Source organism: Mauremys mutica, unplaced genomic scaffold (genome assembly GCF_020497125.1).
Source record: "Mauremys mutica isolate MM-2020 ecotype Southern unplaced genomic scaffold, ASM2049712v1 001204F_np12_obj, whole genome shotgun sequence".
Classification (NCBI taxonomy): domain Eukaryota; kingdom Metazoa; phylum Chordata; order Testudines; family Geoemydidae; genus Mauremys; species Mauremys mutica.
In genome coordinates this window covers 42,534-58,973 of record NW_025423141.1, presented here as the reverse complement: position 1 = coordinate 58,973, position 16,440 = coordinate 42,534, and the positions used below count along the sequence as shown (strand labels likewise).

The window sequence follows — 16,440 nt, the reverse complement described above, 5'->3', positions numbered from 1 at the left end:
TATCCTCGTGCGAGGCTGCACAGCTGTCTTGTTTTGCCACAAGGGCCGTGTGTAATCTCTGCGAGTCGTCTGCTTCAATGCTCGTGCTGTGCACGACTGCCGAATGCTCTGATGAGGCACCGGGCAAACGCCCAGCCCGATTAGGAGTGATAGCCCGGCACGGTCAGCGTGAGGCGCTGCTCATGCATTGGTGCTCCACTGGCTCTCGCCCGCCGGGCACATTTTCACAAGCCACGGCTCACGTGCGCTGGGGCTGGATTGTGGAGCCAGTGCCCCATAGAGGGGAAAGGCCCCATGTCCCATTCCCTGCTCCCCTGCAGGGGGACAAAAATCCCAGCCCAGGGGGACGTGCTCGGCTCCCAGGTTTGCACAATCGTCTTTGCACAAGTCACAAGCCGGCCATCTCTTGTTTTCATTGCCAGCCACGTGCCCGGCTTACGTTTCTTGCTTCCCGCTCCTCGGTTGTTTTCACCCAGTCTCCACTTGGCTGGCATGGTGTCACTAGTCACTGTGAGGGTGTGCATGTTTTCACCCGCCACTGCCTGTGCATGCACAATCGCCTGGCACAATGTCACCAGTCACTGCTTGTCTCCCATGATTTCACCAGTCCCTTCTAAGGTGTCATGTTTCACCTGTCGCTGCTTGTCTCCCACGATTTCACCAGTCCCTTCTAAGGTGTCATGTTTCACCTGTCACTGCCTGTGTGCGCACAATCACCTGGCATGGTTTCACCAGTCACTGCCTGTGTGTGCACAATCGGCAGGCCCAGTTTCACCAGTCACTGTCTGTGTGCTCACAATCGCCTGGCACGGTTTCACCAGTCACTGTCTGCACGCACAATCGCCTGGCACGGTTTCACCAGTCACTGTCTGCACGCACAATCGCCTGGCACGGTTTCACCAGTCGCTGCCTGTGTGCGCACAATCGCCTGGCACAGTTTCACCAGTCACTGTCTGCACCCACAATTGCCTGGCACGGTTTCACCACTCCCTGCCCATCTTGCACAGTCTCCGGTCTCCTGGCTGCCCCGTGCTCCGTCCCCCACTGCCCCGCGGCTACGTGCGACAGCCCCCGCAGCGGAAGTCGGCCTCCTGGACGGCGCTGTAGCTGCAGCCCACGCAGGCCACGTGGAACCAGGCGTCGCAGCCGTCGCACTGCACCCACTGCACCGTCTCGTCCTGGGGCAGGCGGCAGCGCGGGGCCGCGCAGGGCTCCACCGCCAGCAGCGTCTGCGAGAACACCTGGCAGGTGTCATGCAGCGGGTGCTTCCGCGGCTGCCCCCGCCGCTTCCTGCAATGGGACGGGAGAGGTGAGCGATGCCGGGCCTCCTGCTTTAGGGGCATCGGCTCCCATCTGCCCCCAGGGCAGGGATTGGCTGGCTCAGGGGGGCGGGGAATGGGGCAGGGGCCTGTCCCCTCTAGGGGGCGCTGGCTCCCATCTGGCCCCAGGGCGGGGACTGGCTGGCTCAGGGGGGCGGGGAATGGGGCAGGGGCCTGTCCCCCCTCTAGGGGGCGCTGGTTCCCATCTGGCCGCAGGGCGGGGACTGGCTGGCTCAGGGGGGCGGGGAATGGGGCAGGGGCCTGTCCCCTCTAGGGGGCGCCGGCTCTGAACTGGACCCCAGGGCATGGGACTGGGTGGGTCAGGGGGGGCTGGCTCTCATTCAGCCCCAGCGTGGGGACTGGCGGGCTCAGGGTGGCAGGGAATGGGGCCTGGGGCCTGTCCCCTCTAGGGGGTGCTGGCTGGCTTCACTAGCCCCTAATGTCATCACAGGATCCTACAAGCCAACTGCTGCCTCAGTGTAAACTCGACGGCTCCCCCTTCACCCACGCCGGCCTCTGAGAGGTCCAGATGCCAGGCTGGAGCCCCCACACCGTACTATAAGATTGGGGCCTCTCGTGCGCCCAGCTCTGGGGCAGAGCGCTGCAGGCAGTGCCAACTATAACACTGGCCAGACGATGACGGCTGAGGGCAGCAGGGCGATCTCCGGCCCTTTCGGGGGAGATGTAGGTGCTATGATCCTGCCCCCTCCGCAGAGCATGCTGGGAAACCGCCTCTACTCACCCGCTTGGCGTGACCTGGACCTTCAGTCGCGCGTCCGGCTGCGCCCTGCCGCTCCCCACCCCCTCCGGCGCCCTGCGCAGCGGGCTTTGGCAGCTGTATCCGTCCGGCTCGCAAGGCCACTGCTCCTCGTCCAGCCGGGTCACCTCGTCCTCCAGCTAGGGGAGCAGCGTGTGGGCCGACTTCCGACGGTTCCTGGAGGCCCCAGGCCGGGCGGCCGGCTCCGACCTCGGGCCCCGGCTCAGGGTGAACGTCAGCGGCTGCGGCTTGAGCTTGATGCTGCCGATGGAGCTGAGGATCAGGGTGGCCTTGGGGCGGGAGGGGCGGGAGGGCCCCACCGGCCGGGCTAGCGGCCGGATGCGATGGTTGCCGCCGGGCAGCACGGGTTTGAAGCCACAGGGGAGTGGCCAGGGGGCCTTGGGGGCCGTGATGGCGGCGAAATCCTGGGGCTGCACCCGCACCTTCTGGAAGAGGAAGCAGAACTCCGAGTCGCCAGGCGGGGGCGCCAGGGCGCAGCCCTCGGGCATAGCGTCCGGGTGGCCAAAGGTGACCAGGTCTCCGTCGCTCAGCTCCAGGCGCTGGCCCCGGGGCACCCGCACCGCGTTGACGTAGGTGCCTGGCAGAGATGGGAAGGAGAGAGTGGGGTGAAGGGGGAGGCCAGGGGCACACGTGGGGGTGGGCTAGTGGCCACAGGGGAGCGAGTCCTGCTCATGGGAACCACCGAGTTTGGTGGGGGACACACACGGAGCTTTGGGTCAGGGAATTCCCAGGTGGGGTTATTTTAACTAAATAAATAGAGGTAGAAATGGATGGAGAGATGATAGATATTGGGGGAGAGAGATTAGAGAGATGGGGGTATATGGGGATGGATAGACAGACAGACAGACGTGTATGGGGCCAGACGGACAGATAGGTGTGTGTGGGGATGGACAGACAGACAGACGTGTATGGGGCCAGACAGAAGGATAGGTGTGTGTGGGGATAGACAGACGGACGGACGTGTATGGGGACAGACGGACGGACAGGTGTGTTTGGGGATGGACAGACAGACAGACGGACGTGTATAGGGATGGAGACAGACAGGTAGATGTGTAGCGGCCAGACAGACAGACGGACGGACGTGTATGGGGCCAGACGGACAGATAGGTGTGTGTGGGGATAGACAGACGGACGGACGTGTACGGGGACAGACGCACGGATACGTGTGTATGGGGATGGATAGACAGACGGATGTGTATGGGGCCAGACGGATGGATAGGTGTGTGGGGGGATGGACAGACAGACAGACAGACGTGTATGGGGACAGACGGACGGACAGGTGTGTGTGGGGATGGACAGACAGACAGACGGACGTGTATAGGGATGGCGACAGACAGGTAGATGTGTATGGGATGGACGTACCGATAGACAGACAGACAGAGGAGTCTGGGGGGTGAGGGATAGACAGACGGTTACCTCACACCAGTGGTTCTCAACCTATTCATCATTGTGGTCCACATATGCAGCCCACAATGTTACCTGGGCCACAGGCTGAGAACCACAACACCCCCCCCACCCCCGACCCTATGCCCAGTGCCTCCCGCCCAGAGACTGCTCCACAGAGTGGGGCCAGGAGTGGAGCCCGGGGCGGGGGGCCGGGTGGCAGGGACCCCAGATGCTGCTGTGTGGGGCTGGGCGGCAGCCCCAACACTGACCCCAGACTCTGTAGGGCCCCACGGAGCCAGCTGGTGACCCCAATGCACTGCGCCGGACAGCCAGGACCCAGCACGGCCCGGCAGCCATTAGCACACAGCTGTGTGCTAACTGGGTCGCATGCAGCCCGCGAGCCCAGAACCGCTGCCTTAGACAGCAGGGTGTGTACAGGAGAACACAGAGAGGGAGGGCGGATTGGTTGTGTGTGTGATAACTTATCCTCTGGGATCTTGTCAGTCGCCACTGACATGCAGCCACCTCTGGGGTGGGGCGTGTTTAGTGGCCACCCAGGGACCCTGCACTGGGATGACTGGCCTGGGGCTGAAATGCAGCTGCCTCTGGGGTGAGGATCCGGGAGAGTCTTTAAACAGGAAGTGAAAAGGGAATCGTCTCCGATGCGAAGTGCAAAGGAAGGAATTAACTGAGCGGGGATCCAGAACCATGGTGTTGAGACATTGGAGCCAGCGCTGACTGCCAGGGCAGAGCACCCCCTGCTGAGTTCCCGCCCCGCTCCCCCCAGCACAGCGCGCCCCAGCCCTCACCGTGGGTGCTGCAGTCCACCAGGCAGACCCGCCACTCCCCGGCGGTGCTGTGCGGGTCCCTCTCGGCGTGGATCTCGGCGTGGACGCGGGACACCAGCCCCGGGTTGCGCTCCGACACCAGGGGGACGTCGCAGACCTCGGCCCAGCGCCCTAGCCGGTAGGTGCAGCGTGGCCCGGCTGGCCGGAAGGTGTGCAGGTCCCGGTTCGGGTCATCCCCCGGGCAGGCTGGGCCCATGCGCAGCAGCTGGAAGCAGGGCAGGGCCTCAGACGGCATGGCCGGCTCCCCCTCCACAGCATTGGGGAGGGGGTGCTGGGAGTCAGGACTCCTGGGTTCTATCCCAGCGCTGGGAGGGGAGTGGAGTCTAGTGGGTTAGAGCGGGGGGGGCTGAGAGCCAGGACGCCTGGGTTCTATTCTTCTCTGAACAGTTTACTGGCTGAGACTGGAGCAACTCATGGTAGCAGTGGCTGGAAATTTATCCAGCTCCTGCCCCAGCCACTTCTGCCCTGTGCGTGTGTTGGGGGGGAATTAATTCCCTCCCATTCCCTCCCTCGTTAAGTAGCTGACGACACAGCAGCTCACGGCATCGTCTCCTCCCCCTGGCCGCTGCTAAAGTGCACTGGCTCCCTGCACGGGGCAGGGGGACCCTGCTACTGCCCTCCGGGGGCTCAGGGGAGCCAAAGCATGGGGGCCATGGAGGCTGAGATAGAGGGAGAGGAACGGGTTGGACCCCTCCCCCTTCCCCAGCTCTGGATTCCCTTTGCCTTCCTGTGCAATGCAGTTCTGGAGCCTGGCAGGGCCCTTTCCCAGCTCTAGACCCCCTGCTCTATGGCTCTAGAACTCCCCCTTCCTGACAGAGCTCCAGAAACACCCCCGTTCTGCGCTTGTCTCTAGCTGTTCCCTCTGCCCTCAGGACCGAGAACCTCTCACGAACGCCAGTCTAGAAAACCTGCCCCCCCCCCCACAGGAAAGTGGCTCCCGAACATCGTGTCTCTTGGCAACGCTGCTCTAGAACTCACACCCGGTCGGCATGGCAACCAGGCTCCTGCGCAGCCAGAGCCCTTGTCTGACCCCTCCTCTCGGTGCTGGCACTCTAGAACCCTGGTCTCCTAGCAACGCAGCGCTAGAGCCCCCCGGCCTCCAGGGCAGCCAGGCTGGTGGGCATGATCCCGGGTTGCCTTGGCAACAAGGATCTAGAACTTCAGCCTCCTTGGCAACACAGCTCTAGAACCCAGGCCTTGCTGGTAACCGGGTCCCCTGGTGACGTAGCTCCGGGACCCCGGTCTCCTTAGTAACGGGGTCCCTCTGGTGACGTAGCTGCGGGACCCCGGTCTCCTTGGTAACGGGGTACCACCAGTGACGTAGCTCTGGGACCCCGATCTCCTTAGTAACGGGGTCCCTCTGGTGACGTAGCTGCGACACCCAGGTCTCCTTGGTAACGGGGTCCCCGCGGTGACGTAGCTCCAGGACCCCGGTCTCCTTGGCAACGGGGTACCACCAGTCACGTAGCTCCGGGACCCCGTTTTCCCCCTCCCCTTGTCTCGGCCCGGCGCTGAGCGTCCGCCGGCCACAGCCGCTGCCCGGGCTCCCGTGCGGCGCGCGCTGCCTGGGGAGTCGCCCGCTGATTGGCCGAGCCGGGACGGGTGGGCGCGGTCGCTGCTCCCCATTGGCTCTGGCCTGGGCATCCGCTCCCTGATTGGCCGGGACCGCGGAGTCATGTGAGGAGCGGGCCGGTGGGCGACTGCTGATTGGCCGAACTTGACAGGAGAGGGGCGGGGCCGGAGCGCGAGCGCCATAAACTGTAGCCAGAAGGGAGGGGCGCGCGCGCATGCGCAACGGGGCAGGAGCCAGGCGGGGAAGGAGCAGGGAGAGAAGGGACGGGGCTCAGGTGAGGGGCTGAGAGGGGCGGGGCTGAGAGGGGCGGAGCTCAGGGAGGGGAGGGGCCCACTTGGGAGGAGGGGCTAGAAGGGAAGGAACTGAGAGGAGAGGGGTGGGGCCCAGGTGAGAGGCGGGGCTCAGGGAGGGGAGGTGTCCAGGTGAGGGGCAGGGCTCAGGCAAAGGGCGGGGCGGGGCTCAGGGAAGGGAGGGGCCCAGGTGAGGGGCGGGGCTCAGGCAAAGGGCGGGGCGGGGCTCAGGGAAGGGAGGGGCCCAGGTGAGGGGCAGGGCTCAGGCCCTTTTTTTTTGCAGGGGGGGAGGGTGTTACAGGAACCCGCCCCTCAGCAAAGGATACGGGGGGGGTCATTGGGGAGCAGCTGGGCTGGGCTGGGGGAGTAGCAGGGGCCCCCTGGCACCAAGCCAACGCCCAGGCCCAGCCTGCAGGGAGCCCTTAGCTCAGGCGTCTCCCCCACCCCCCAGCGGCCCCAGTGGCTAACTTGGGGAGTGGGGCAGCCCCACCTTCCTTCATGGCGAGACCAGCCGGGCGACGCTCAGCCCGTGACATGGGGGGGCCTGGCCTAACATGGGCCCTGCCCCTGCTGGGCAGCATGGGTGGGGGCGGGAGATGGGGTGTGGCCCAACCGCTGGGGGGCACAAGGGGTCAAGGCAACAGCAGGGGGCCAATCGTTAAGAAACATGAATAATTAACAGCACCTGCTAATGGGGGTGCGTGTGTGTGTGTGTGTATGGGTGTGTGTGCGCGCGCCCGTGTGCAAAATCCACAGGATTTCCCCCCACACACAAACAAAAGTATGTGGGAGCCAGGACTCCTGGGTTCCCTCCCTGGCTCGGGGAGGGGAGTGTGGGCCGGTGGTTAGAGCAGGGGGGTGGGAGCCAGGACTCCTGGGTTCTCTCTCTGGCTCTGGCAGGGGAGTGGGGTCTAGTGGTTAGAGCTGGGGAGGGAAGGAGCCAGGAGCCAGCTACAGGAACGTATTTGTGTTTAATTCAAATGATCTTTATTTCACATCCATGAAAACCAGCTGCCAGACGGGGAGCAGCTCCCCCAGCCCCCCATCAGGGCGGCCCCTCCTCATCCTCAGCGCTGCCTTCCTCTCCTGGCGGCGTCTCCTCCTCCTCCTCCCGCAGCAGGGCCGTGCTGAGGCTCTGCAGGTCGTCCAGCACCGCGGCCAGGGTCTCTGGGGGGAGATCGTAGCAGGTGAGGGGGTGGGGGGCGTAGCCCCGCCTGGGTGGGGATCCTGGCAGGGGGGAGGGGAAGGCAGGGGGGCCACAGCCCAGGTGGGGCAGGGGGATCCTAGCAGGGAAACTCTAGGGGGGCCACAGCCCAGGCTGGAGGGACTCGGGAGGGGGGCCCCTGGGTGGGCCATGGCCCGGGTGGTGGTGGGGGGATGGGAGCGCTCTGGGTGGGCCATGGCCCAGGTGGTGGTGGGGATGGGAGCACTCTGGGTGGGATCCCGGAGGGGGGCTGGAGGCAGGTCGGTACCTTTGGAGGGAGGCCGGGCTCCCCCTTTCCCCGGCGGTGGCTGCTGGCCGGGCCCTACTGGCTCCCCTGGGTTCCGCCGGGCCACCAGCCGGTTCCGCTTGTACTGGGCCAGGAGCCCCTCCTGCCGCAGCGTGGCCTGGGGGGAGAGGCGGGGTTAGGAAGGGGGGTGCACGCGGCTCCCGGGGGAGCCCAGGCCTGGGACACGGGCTGCGACCAGGCACTGCGGGGCTCCGGCAGCGGCACCCCCCAAGCCAGCACCTACCAGCAGCAGGTTCTTGTCTCTCTCCAGTGCCTGGAGCCGCGCGCCCAGCCGGCCCGTCTCCTCCCGCTTGGCTTCCTCCTGCAGCCGCGCCAGCTCCTGGCTCCTGGCTCTGTCCCGGGCCGCCTGGCGCTCGGCCTGGCGCAGGGCCACCACTGCGGGGAGAGGGCGGGTGAGGGGGCTGCGGGGGAGCCGGGGGCTCGGCAAGCTGGGGGCTCTGCTGGCTGGGGGGGGCGTCTCTCACCAGCCTTCGTGTGCTCCCTTCGGGCCTCGCCGAGCCGCTGCTCCAGCTCCGAGAGATCCCGCCGCAGCCGCGTCTCCACCTCCGTCACCTTCTCCTGGAGGGCTGGGGGGCAATGAGGGGGGAGGGCTGACTGCCAGGGGAGAGCGCCCCCTGCTGCTCCCCGCCAGGTCCCCCCCACTGACCCTCACCGCCCCCCTGCTGCTGCCCGCTCGGTCCCTGGTGCCCCCCTCTGACTCTCGCCGCCCCCAGCCCTGCTCCCCACAGCCCAGCACCCACCCCTGCTCCCCAATACCCCCTGCCACTCACCCCCCCCAGCCGGCTCCCCAAAGCCCAGTGCCCCCCGCCGAGCCCCCACCCCGCTCTGCATGGCATTCCCTGCTGCTCCCTGCAGCCTGGCACCCCTGCCAAACCCCCACCCCGCTCCCTGGCACCCGCCCCCCCCGAGCTCCCACTCCAATCCCTAAAGCCCCCCACTGAGCCCTCGCACTGCAGCCCCCCACCGAGCCCCTGCTCCGCTCCCTGCAGCCTGGTGCCCTCCCCCCGCAGCATGGCCCCCCACGCTGACCCCTGCCCCACTCTCCGCAGCATGGTGCCCAGCCCTGCAGTATGGCACCCCCCTGACCTCTGCCCTGCTTCCCGTAGCATGGCACCCCCCGCTGATCCTCTCCCCTCAGCATGGCACCTCAAGCTGACCCCCGTCCCCCCGCCTGAAGCACCCCCCCAGCCCTCCCCACCCCGTACCTCTCTCATAGTCATGCCGCAGCCCAGCCAGTTCCCGTCTCAGCCCCTCGGCCTCCTCCAGGCTCTCCCGCAGCTCCCGCTGCGCCCCCTCCAGCTGCCCCTGCTGCTGCCGCCGCTCCCGCTCCGCCTCCTCCTTCTGCTCCAGCGCCCCCTGCAGGCTCCACGTCGCCTCCCGCAGCTCCCGCTCCGCTGCGACAGGACGGGTTTGTTATTGACCTGCCGGGACCTTGGGCCTCCTCCCTGCACTTCCAGCTGTGGCCAGTAGGGGCCGCACCCCAGCCAGCGGTGGGGAAAGACTGTCAGGTGCGGTTCCCCTTGTGCCACCGGGGGCACCGTCGAGCTCGACCCGGCCCACGTACCTTTCTCCCAGGCTTCGGCCACCTGCTGCTCGAGGATCTGGGCCCCCTTCTTCAGCTCGGCCACAGACGGTCCTGCTCCTGGTGCAGCAGGGCCAGCTCGGCCCGGAGAGCCTCGTGGGACAGGCTGGGAGGGAAGGGGGGAGCGAGGGAGTCAGATGGCCCCCGCAGGAGTCCTGGCTCCCAGCTGCCCCTGCTCTAACCAGTGGACCCCACTCCCCTCCCAGAGCCGGGGATGGAACCCAGGAGTCCTGGCTCCCAGCCCCCCGCTGCTCTAACCACTAGACCGCACTCCCTCATGGTGCCCCTACAAGCGCTGTGCCATCGGCTGGTTCCCGTCCCCAGGGTGGGGTGGGGCTGGACAGGACTCACCCGTCATTCTCTGACCCAGCGGCCTTGGGCTGCTCGTCTCTCTGCAGTCGAGCCATGGCCACTTTACAAGACACCAGCCCTGCAACGGCACAGATGTAGAGCTATGGCCCAGAGATGCAGCCACCTCTGGGGTGGGGCGGCTGGGAACAGCCCCACAGGGATGCTGCAGGGGATGGCCCATCTGGCCTTGAAATGCAGCCAGCTCTGGGGCAGGGTGGCTGGCAACAGTTTGGGACAGGAAGTGAAGGGGGATCATGTACCCCGTTGAGACCCACAGAAGATATGATCCGGGACACTGGGCTGGATGGGCCCGTAGGTCTGCCCTGGGGCAGGCAGGATACCGGGGTAGATGGGCCCAGTCAGTCGGATTCAGTGCTCCGGTTCGTCCCTCTCACCTTGGATGGTGTCGACTCTCTTGGCGGCGAAGGTGACTCGGTTTCCCAGCCCCGCCAGGTTCAATGCAGCTGCCTTCAACTCCGCCTCCTGCCCCCCAACCTGCTGGTGGAGCCTGTGGTCAGGACGAGACTGAGGGTCAGAGGGCATGACCTCCACACCCCGACCAATCACACACCTCACGTCCTACACGCCGGGCCTGCGACCCCAGAACTGGAGGATGAGGGGACAGATGGGGTCATGACCTTAATCACGCCAGCCCCAGGGGCTGATGGTCCACAGATGCCAAAACACTGCAGCAAAGGATTCTGGGTAGCAGGGGTGTGGCGGGAGCCGCTGATTATAAGTTCATGCTAATGGAGGGACAAGATCAGAGCCAGAGATCCTGGGTGGGGCCAGATCGGAGCTGGCGCCCCCTAGAGAGGAAAGGGCTCTAGTCCCCAGGGCCCCCGTGTTTGTCTGTAGAGCGCCCCCGAGAGGTACCTGCTCACGATCTCCACAAGACCCTGCAAGGAGCCCTCGGCTGCTTCCGCCCGGCGCTGGAGACGCTGCCCTGAGTCCTCCTGGTGAGACAGCTCGGCCCGGAGCCTCTGTAAGGGAGCAGAGTGCCAGTCCCAGCCAGTGCCTGCCCCGAATGCCATCCCCTGCCCCCCTGAGCCAGTCAGTACCCCACCCCCCAGGTGCCATCCCCTGCCCCCCTGAGCCAGTCAGTGCCTGCCCCGGGTGCCATCCCCTGCCCCCCTGAGCCAGCCAGTGCCTGCCCCGGGGCTGGATGGGAGGTGGTGCCCCCTAGATGGGACAAGCCCCATTCCCCGCCCTCCTGAGCCAGTCAGTGCCTGCCCTGGGGCTGGATGGGAGCCGGTGCCCCCTAGATGGGACAGGCCCCATTCTCCACCCTCCTGAGCCAGCCAGCACCTGCCCCGGGGCTGGATGGGAGGTGGTGCCCCATAGAGGGGACAGGCCCCTGCCCCATTCCCCGCCCCCCTGAACCAGCCAGTGCCTGCCTTGGGGCCGGATGGCAGCCAGTGCCCCCTAGAGGGGAAAGGCCCCGTGCCCCATTCCCCGCCCCCTTGAGCCAGGATCAAACCTTGTTGTTCACTCGTTCCATATCGGCCTCAGCTGCCTTGTCCTGAAGACTGTGAAGCAGCAGCGCCACCTTCTGGTCCCTCGACTCCACTTCACCCTGCAGCTCTGAGACCTAGACAGAGAGTGGGGATAGAGCTACTCCGGGGCGGATTCTGCGCACCTGCGGACGTGCCCAATCCCTTGGTCTCGCACAATTTTGTAGTTTCCCGCATAACAAACGTTTTGCCTAAGAAGTGCTGCGGTTCCGTCTGTTGCCCACCAGAGGGCGCTGTGGCACCAGAACAGCCGGCGGCTTTCCTGGGACTTTGGAAGTGGAAGGCAGCTGGGCGAAAGTGCCCATGAAATGGTTGAGTTCATGATTGTAAGGAACGGTAGGAGGGAGAACAGCGCAATACAGACAATGGATTTCAAGATGGCAGATTTCGGCAAACTCAGGGAGTTGCTAGGTAAGATCCCACGGGAAGCAAGTCTAAGGGGAAAAACAATTGAAGACAGTTGGCAGTTTTTCAAAGACGGGAGGTCTGGCAAGAGACCCCCCTGGCTTACCCAGGAGACCTTCAATGATCTCAAACTCTGAAAAGAGTCCTACAAAAAGTGGAAACTTGGTCAAATTACAAAGGCTGAATATAAACAAATAGCACAAGTCTGTAGGGACAAAATTAGAAAGGCCGAGGCACAAAACGAGATCAAACTAGCTAGAGAGATCAAGGATAACAAGAAAACATTCTACAAATATATTAGAGGCAAGAGGAGACCAAGGACAGGGCAGGCCCGTTACTCAAGGGGGAAAGACGACAGCAGAAAATGTGGAAATGGCCAAGGTGCCCTATGACGTCTTTGTTTTGGTTTTCACCGAGAAGGTTGCTGGTGACTGGACACTAACATAGTGAATGTCAGTGAAAACGGGGTAGGATCAGGGGCTAAAATAGGGAAAGAACAAGTTAAAAATTACTTAGAGAAATTAGATGCCTTCAAGTCACCAGGGCCTGATGAAATGCCTCCTACTCCAGGAGCTGACTGAGGAGATATCTGAGCCACTAGCGATTATCATTGACAAGTCATGGAAGACAAGAGAGATTCCAGAAGACTGGAAAAGGGCAAATCTAGTGCCCATCTATGAAAAGAGAAGTAAGGACAACCCGGGGAATTACAGCTTAACTCTGTACCCGGAAAGATAATGGAGCAACTAACTAAGCAACCAATTTGCAAACACCTAGAAGATAGTAAGGTGATAAGTCACAGTCAGCCTGGGTTTGTCAAGAACAAATCGTGTCAAACCAACCTGATGGCATGTTACCCTGTCAAAGAAATTTTGTGGATGGGGGCAAGTGGTAGACAGGGAATATCATTAGTAAGGCTTTTGATACGGTCTCGCAGGACCTTCTCATACACAAACTACAGAAATGCAACCTAGATGGAGCTACTAATAATGTGGGTGCAGAACTGGTTGGAAAACTGCTCCCAGAGAGGAGTTCGCAGTGGTTCAGTCAGGCTGGAAGGGCATCACGAGTGGGGTCTGCAGGGTTCAGCTCTGGGTCCGGTTCTGTTCAATGTCTTCATCAACGATTTAGCTCATGGCACACAGAGCACACTTATGCAGTTTGCAGATGATACCAAGCTGGGAGAGGTTGCAAGTGCTTTGGAGGACAGGATAAGAATTCAAAATGATCTGGACAAACTGGAGAAATAGTCTGAGGAAAATAGGATGAAGTTTAATAAGGACAAATGCAAAGTGCTCCAAGTAGGAAGGAACAACCAGTTGCACACATACACAATGGGCAATGACTGCCTAGGAAGGGGCACTGCGGAAAGGGATCTGGGGTCATAGTGGATCACATGCTAAATATGAGTCAACAGTGTAACACTGCTGCAAAAAAAGCAAACATCCTTCTGGGATGTATTAGCAGGAGTCTTGTAAGCAAGACACGAGAAGTAATTCTCCCGCTCTGCTCCGCAGTGATTAGGCCTCAGCTGGAGGATTGTGTCCAGTTCTGGGCACCACATTTCAGGAAGAATGTGGACAAATTGCAGAACGTCCAGAGAAGAGCAACAAAAATGATGAAAGGTCTAGAAAACATGAGCTATGGGAAGATTGAAAACACTGGGTGTGTTTAGTCTGGAGAAGAGAAGCCTGAGAAGGGACATGAGAACAGTTTTCAAGTATGTAAAGGGTTACAAGGAGGAGGGAGAAGAATTGTTCTTTTTAACCTCTGATGACAGGACAAGAAGCAATGGGCTCAAATTGCAGCAAGGGAGGTTTAGGTTGGACATTAGGAAAAACTGTCAGGATGGTTAAGCACTGGACTAAATTGCCGAGGGAGGTTGTGGAATCTCCATCATTGGGGATTGTTAAGAGCAGGTTGGACAAACGCCTGTCAAGGATGGTCTATAATACTTGGTCCTGCCCTGAGGGCAGGGACGGGACTAGGTGACATCTCGAGGTCCCTTCCAGTCCTATGATTCTATGTTGCGTCCCAGCGCCACTGCGCCCTCTGGTGGGCAAAGGCGGAACTACATTTTCCCTCATAATGTATTTTATGAGGGAAAATACAGAAGTCAATGCCCAGTTCTGCAGAATCCCCCCTGGGTAGAGTTCACCACAGCACCCTGCCCGCAGAGCCAGGTCAGGACAGAGCGGGGCACACAGGGCTGCTGGGTGTCACACACTGGGGTTCAGAATGGCTAGTGGGGGGAAAAGCGTTGAGCTTGGGGACAGGGGGATGCGGGTGCAGGGACACAGGCAGATGTGCCTGACTGAATGGGAGAGGCTTGGGGTCAGCCAAGGTCTGCATGGGGGAGGCTTCCCAACTCCCTAACCATCCCCCCCGCCCCCCAAAAAACCTTCCACCCACACCCAACACCCTCCAGGCTCCTTCCCTCTCCCTCAGCTCCTCCGTTACCCCTGACTCCCCCAAGCCCTTGCCCTGCTTCTCACGGGTGCAGGACATACAGCTCTGTAGTGTCATTTAGATGAATTACACAAAGTTGCGTATTAATACACCTCGTAAGGAATCTATTTGTCAAAAAATATTACCAGCATCTTTTTTTGTTGGGTCTGTACTGTTACAGACATACTCGCTGACAGTTTGAAATAAATCACCAAAATAACTGTAACTGGCATGATTCTATTGTGTTATTTTGACAAATCAAATATGCAGAAGTTTGGCGAGTTTTCAAATATTGTGTGCAGAATTTTAATTTTTTTGGCACAGAATTCCCCCAGTACAGAACCCAGGAGTCCGGGCTCCCAGCACTAGACCCCGCTCCCCTCCAGCAGGCCCTCACCTTCCTCTGGAGCAGGTTGGTGGCGTCCGCGTGGCCGAGCTCCTGGGATCTGAGCTGCACCATGAGGGCAAAGACCTTCTCCCGCCAGCGGCTCAGCAGGGACTGGCTCTTCTGGGCCGGCTCGGGCTGCAGGGGGTCACAGGGCTGGAGGGAGACACTGGGTCAACACCAGGCTACAGCGCAGCCCCCCGCAGCACAGCACCCCTTAGAGCTGCCCTGGGGAACTGGGCCAGCCCTGGGTGCCCGGGGAGAGCGACCCCTGCTGGGCTCCCTGCAGCACAGCGCCCTCTAGAGCCGCCCTGGGGAACTGGGCCAGCCCTGGGTGCCCGGGGAGAGCGACCCCTGCTGGGCTCCCTGCAGCACAGCGCCCCCTAGAGCCGCCCTGGGGAACTGGGCCAGCCCTGGGTGCCAGGGGAAAGCGACTTAGTGGTGCCAGGGGGCCGTTACCTTCCTGGTCAGCTCCAGCTCCTGCAGGGCCAGGATGTCGCTGAGCAAGGCCAGTCTGAGCTGCAGCAGCTCCGCCGTCGTCCTCAGGGCGTCGCGCTCCCCTTCTAGGCACTGGGGGTAAGGGGAGGGTGTGAGCGCCCCCTGCTGAGGGGATCAGTCTTGTCCCGGTGTGTGCCAGCACCCCCTGCTGGGGGGATCAGTCCTGTCCGCCCCACCAATGTGCGTCAGCACCCCCTGCTGAGAGGGGATCAGTCCTGTCTCCCCCCCATGTGTGTCAGCACCCCCTGCTGAGAGGGGATCAGTCCTGTCCCCCCCATGTGTGCCAGCACCCCCTGCTGAGAGGGGATCAGTCCTGCCTCCTGCAGGATGCAACAGGAACTGCCCGTGTGCAGCTCATCCCTCCAGAGGCCCCCCTCCTCACCTGCATCTGGCCGAGCAGCTGCTGCCTCTCGGGGCCCAGCCCGCTCCCCTGCTCCCCCACGTAGGTCCGCAGCTGCTGCAGCAGGGCCTGCTGGGAGGCCAGCTCCACCTGGGCCGTGCTGCGGGGGGAGAAAGCAGGGGGTTGACACATGAGGATGGGGGCTTCCTGCCTCCAGGGGGCGCCATCCCGTGGCCGTTCCTACCTGAGCTGCTCCAGCAGGCTCTGGTGCTCCCGTCCCCTCGCCTCCAGCTCCTGCTCTAGTTGCAGGGCCCGCTGCCACAGGGAGCCGACTTCAGCCCCATGGGCCTGGCAGAGACGGGAGAGCTGGGGGGAGAGAGGGGACCTGGGTGGGAAGAGAACCCAGGAGTCCTGGCTCCCTGCCCCGCCTGCTCTAACCCACCAAACCCCACTCCCCGCCCAGAGCCAGGGATAGAATCCAGGAGTCCTGGCTCCCAGCCCCCCCTGCTCTAACCCACCAGACCCCACTCCCCTCCCAGAGCTGGGATAGAACCCAGGAGTCCTGGCTCCCAGCCCCCCACTCACCTCAGCCTGGTGCTCCGCCAGCGCCCCCTGCAGATGCTCTGTCGCCCTCTGGGTCTGGGCCTTCCCTTCCTCCAGCGCCGCCTGCAGCTCCCCCCGTGCCACCACCAGCTCCTGCTGGTGCTGCTCAGCGGCCACCTCCAGCTCCGCCCTCAGGGTGTCGGCTTCTGCTTGGCCACGCCTCCTCTGCTCCTCTAGCTCCGCCCTCAAGGCATTCGTTTCTGCTTGGCCACACCTCCTCAGCTCTTCCAACTCCGCCTTCAGGGCAGTAACTTCTGCCTGGCCACGCCTCTTCTGCTCCTCTAGCTCCGCCCTCAGGGCCTCCCCCTCAGCCTGGCTCCTCCCCCTCAGCTGCTCCAGCTCCCCCTGCAGGCAGGCCACGGTGCTCTCCCTGGCGGCCACTGTGGCCTCCTGCTGGAGGGCGGCAGCTCGGAGCCCAGCTAGCTCCGCCTCCAGCCGCTGGATCTCGTGGAGCTGGTGGGAAATGAGCTCGGCCTGCTGGGCTATGGCCAGGGCGTGACGGGCAGCTTGGGGCTCCGCCTCCCTGTCCAGGGACCTGCAGGGGAGGGAGACATGGACGTGGGGCCTTTCACCTCTCGGGGACTGGCTCTGATCCTGGTGCCGGAGGGC

At 62.9% G+C, this 16,440-nt stretch overlaps 1 protein-coding gene and 1 pseudogene across 1 annotated transcript; both read right to left on the bottom strand.

Moving 5' to 3' along the window:
- Positions 1-435: 435 nt before the first annotated feature.
- LOC123357927 lies at positions 436-4,882 on the bottom strand (annotated as a pseudogene).
- Positions 4,883-7,239: 2,357 nt separating this feature from the next.
- Positions 7,240-16,385, bottom strand: LOC123357925 (coiled-coil alpha-helical rod protein 1-like). Its single transcript, XM_045000811.1, has 15 exons — positions 16,367-16,385; positions 15,919-16,313; positions 15,473-15,594; positions 15,271-15,388; positions 14,850-14,960; positions 14,403-14,546; positions 11,119-11,229; positions 10,515-10,621; positions 10,034-10,146; positions 9,639-9,717; positions 9,338-9,393; positions 8,170-8,271; positions 7,929-8,080; positions 7,667-7,802; positions 7,240-7,421 (listed from the first exon to the last, which is right to left on the bottom strand). Exons 1-15 carry the CDS (start codon positions 16,383-16,385, stop codon positions 7,240-7,242), a joined length of 1,947 nt encoding a protein of 648 aa, XP_044856746.1.
- Between the last annotated feature and the right edge of the window lie 55 nt (positions 16,386-16,440).

What these genes read in the sequence shown, in the direction of transcription:
- LOC123357925 (XM_045000811.1), bottom strand. An exon ending in AGCAGCACCAGCAGGAGCTG is followed by an intron (nt 15,595 to 15,918) that starts GTGGTGGCACGG and finishes CTCTCCCCCCAG; the next exon opens with CTCTCCCGTCTCTGCCAGGC. An exon ending in AGCCTGCTGGAGCAGCTCAG is followed by an intron (nt 15,389 to 15,472) that starts GTAGGAACGGCC and finishes CTCCCCCCGCAG; the next exon opens with CACGGCCCAGGTGGAGCTGG.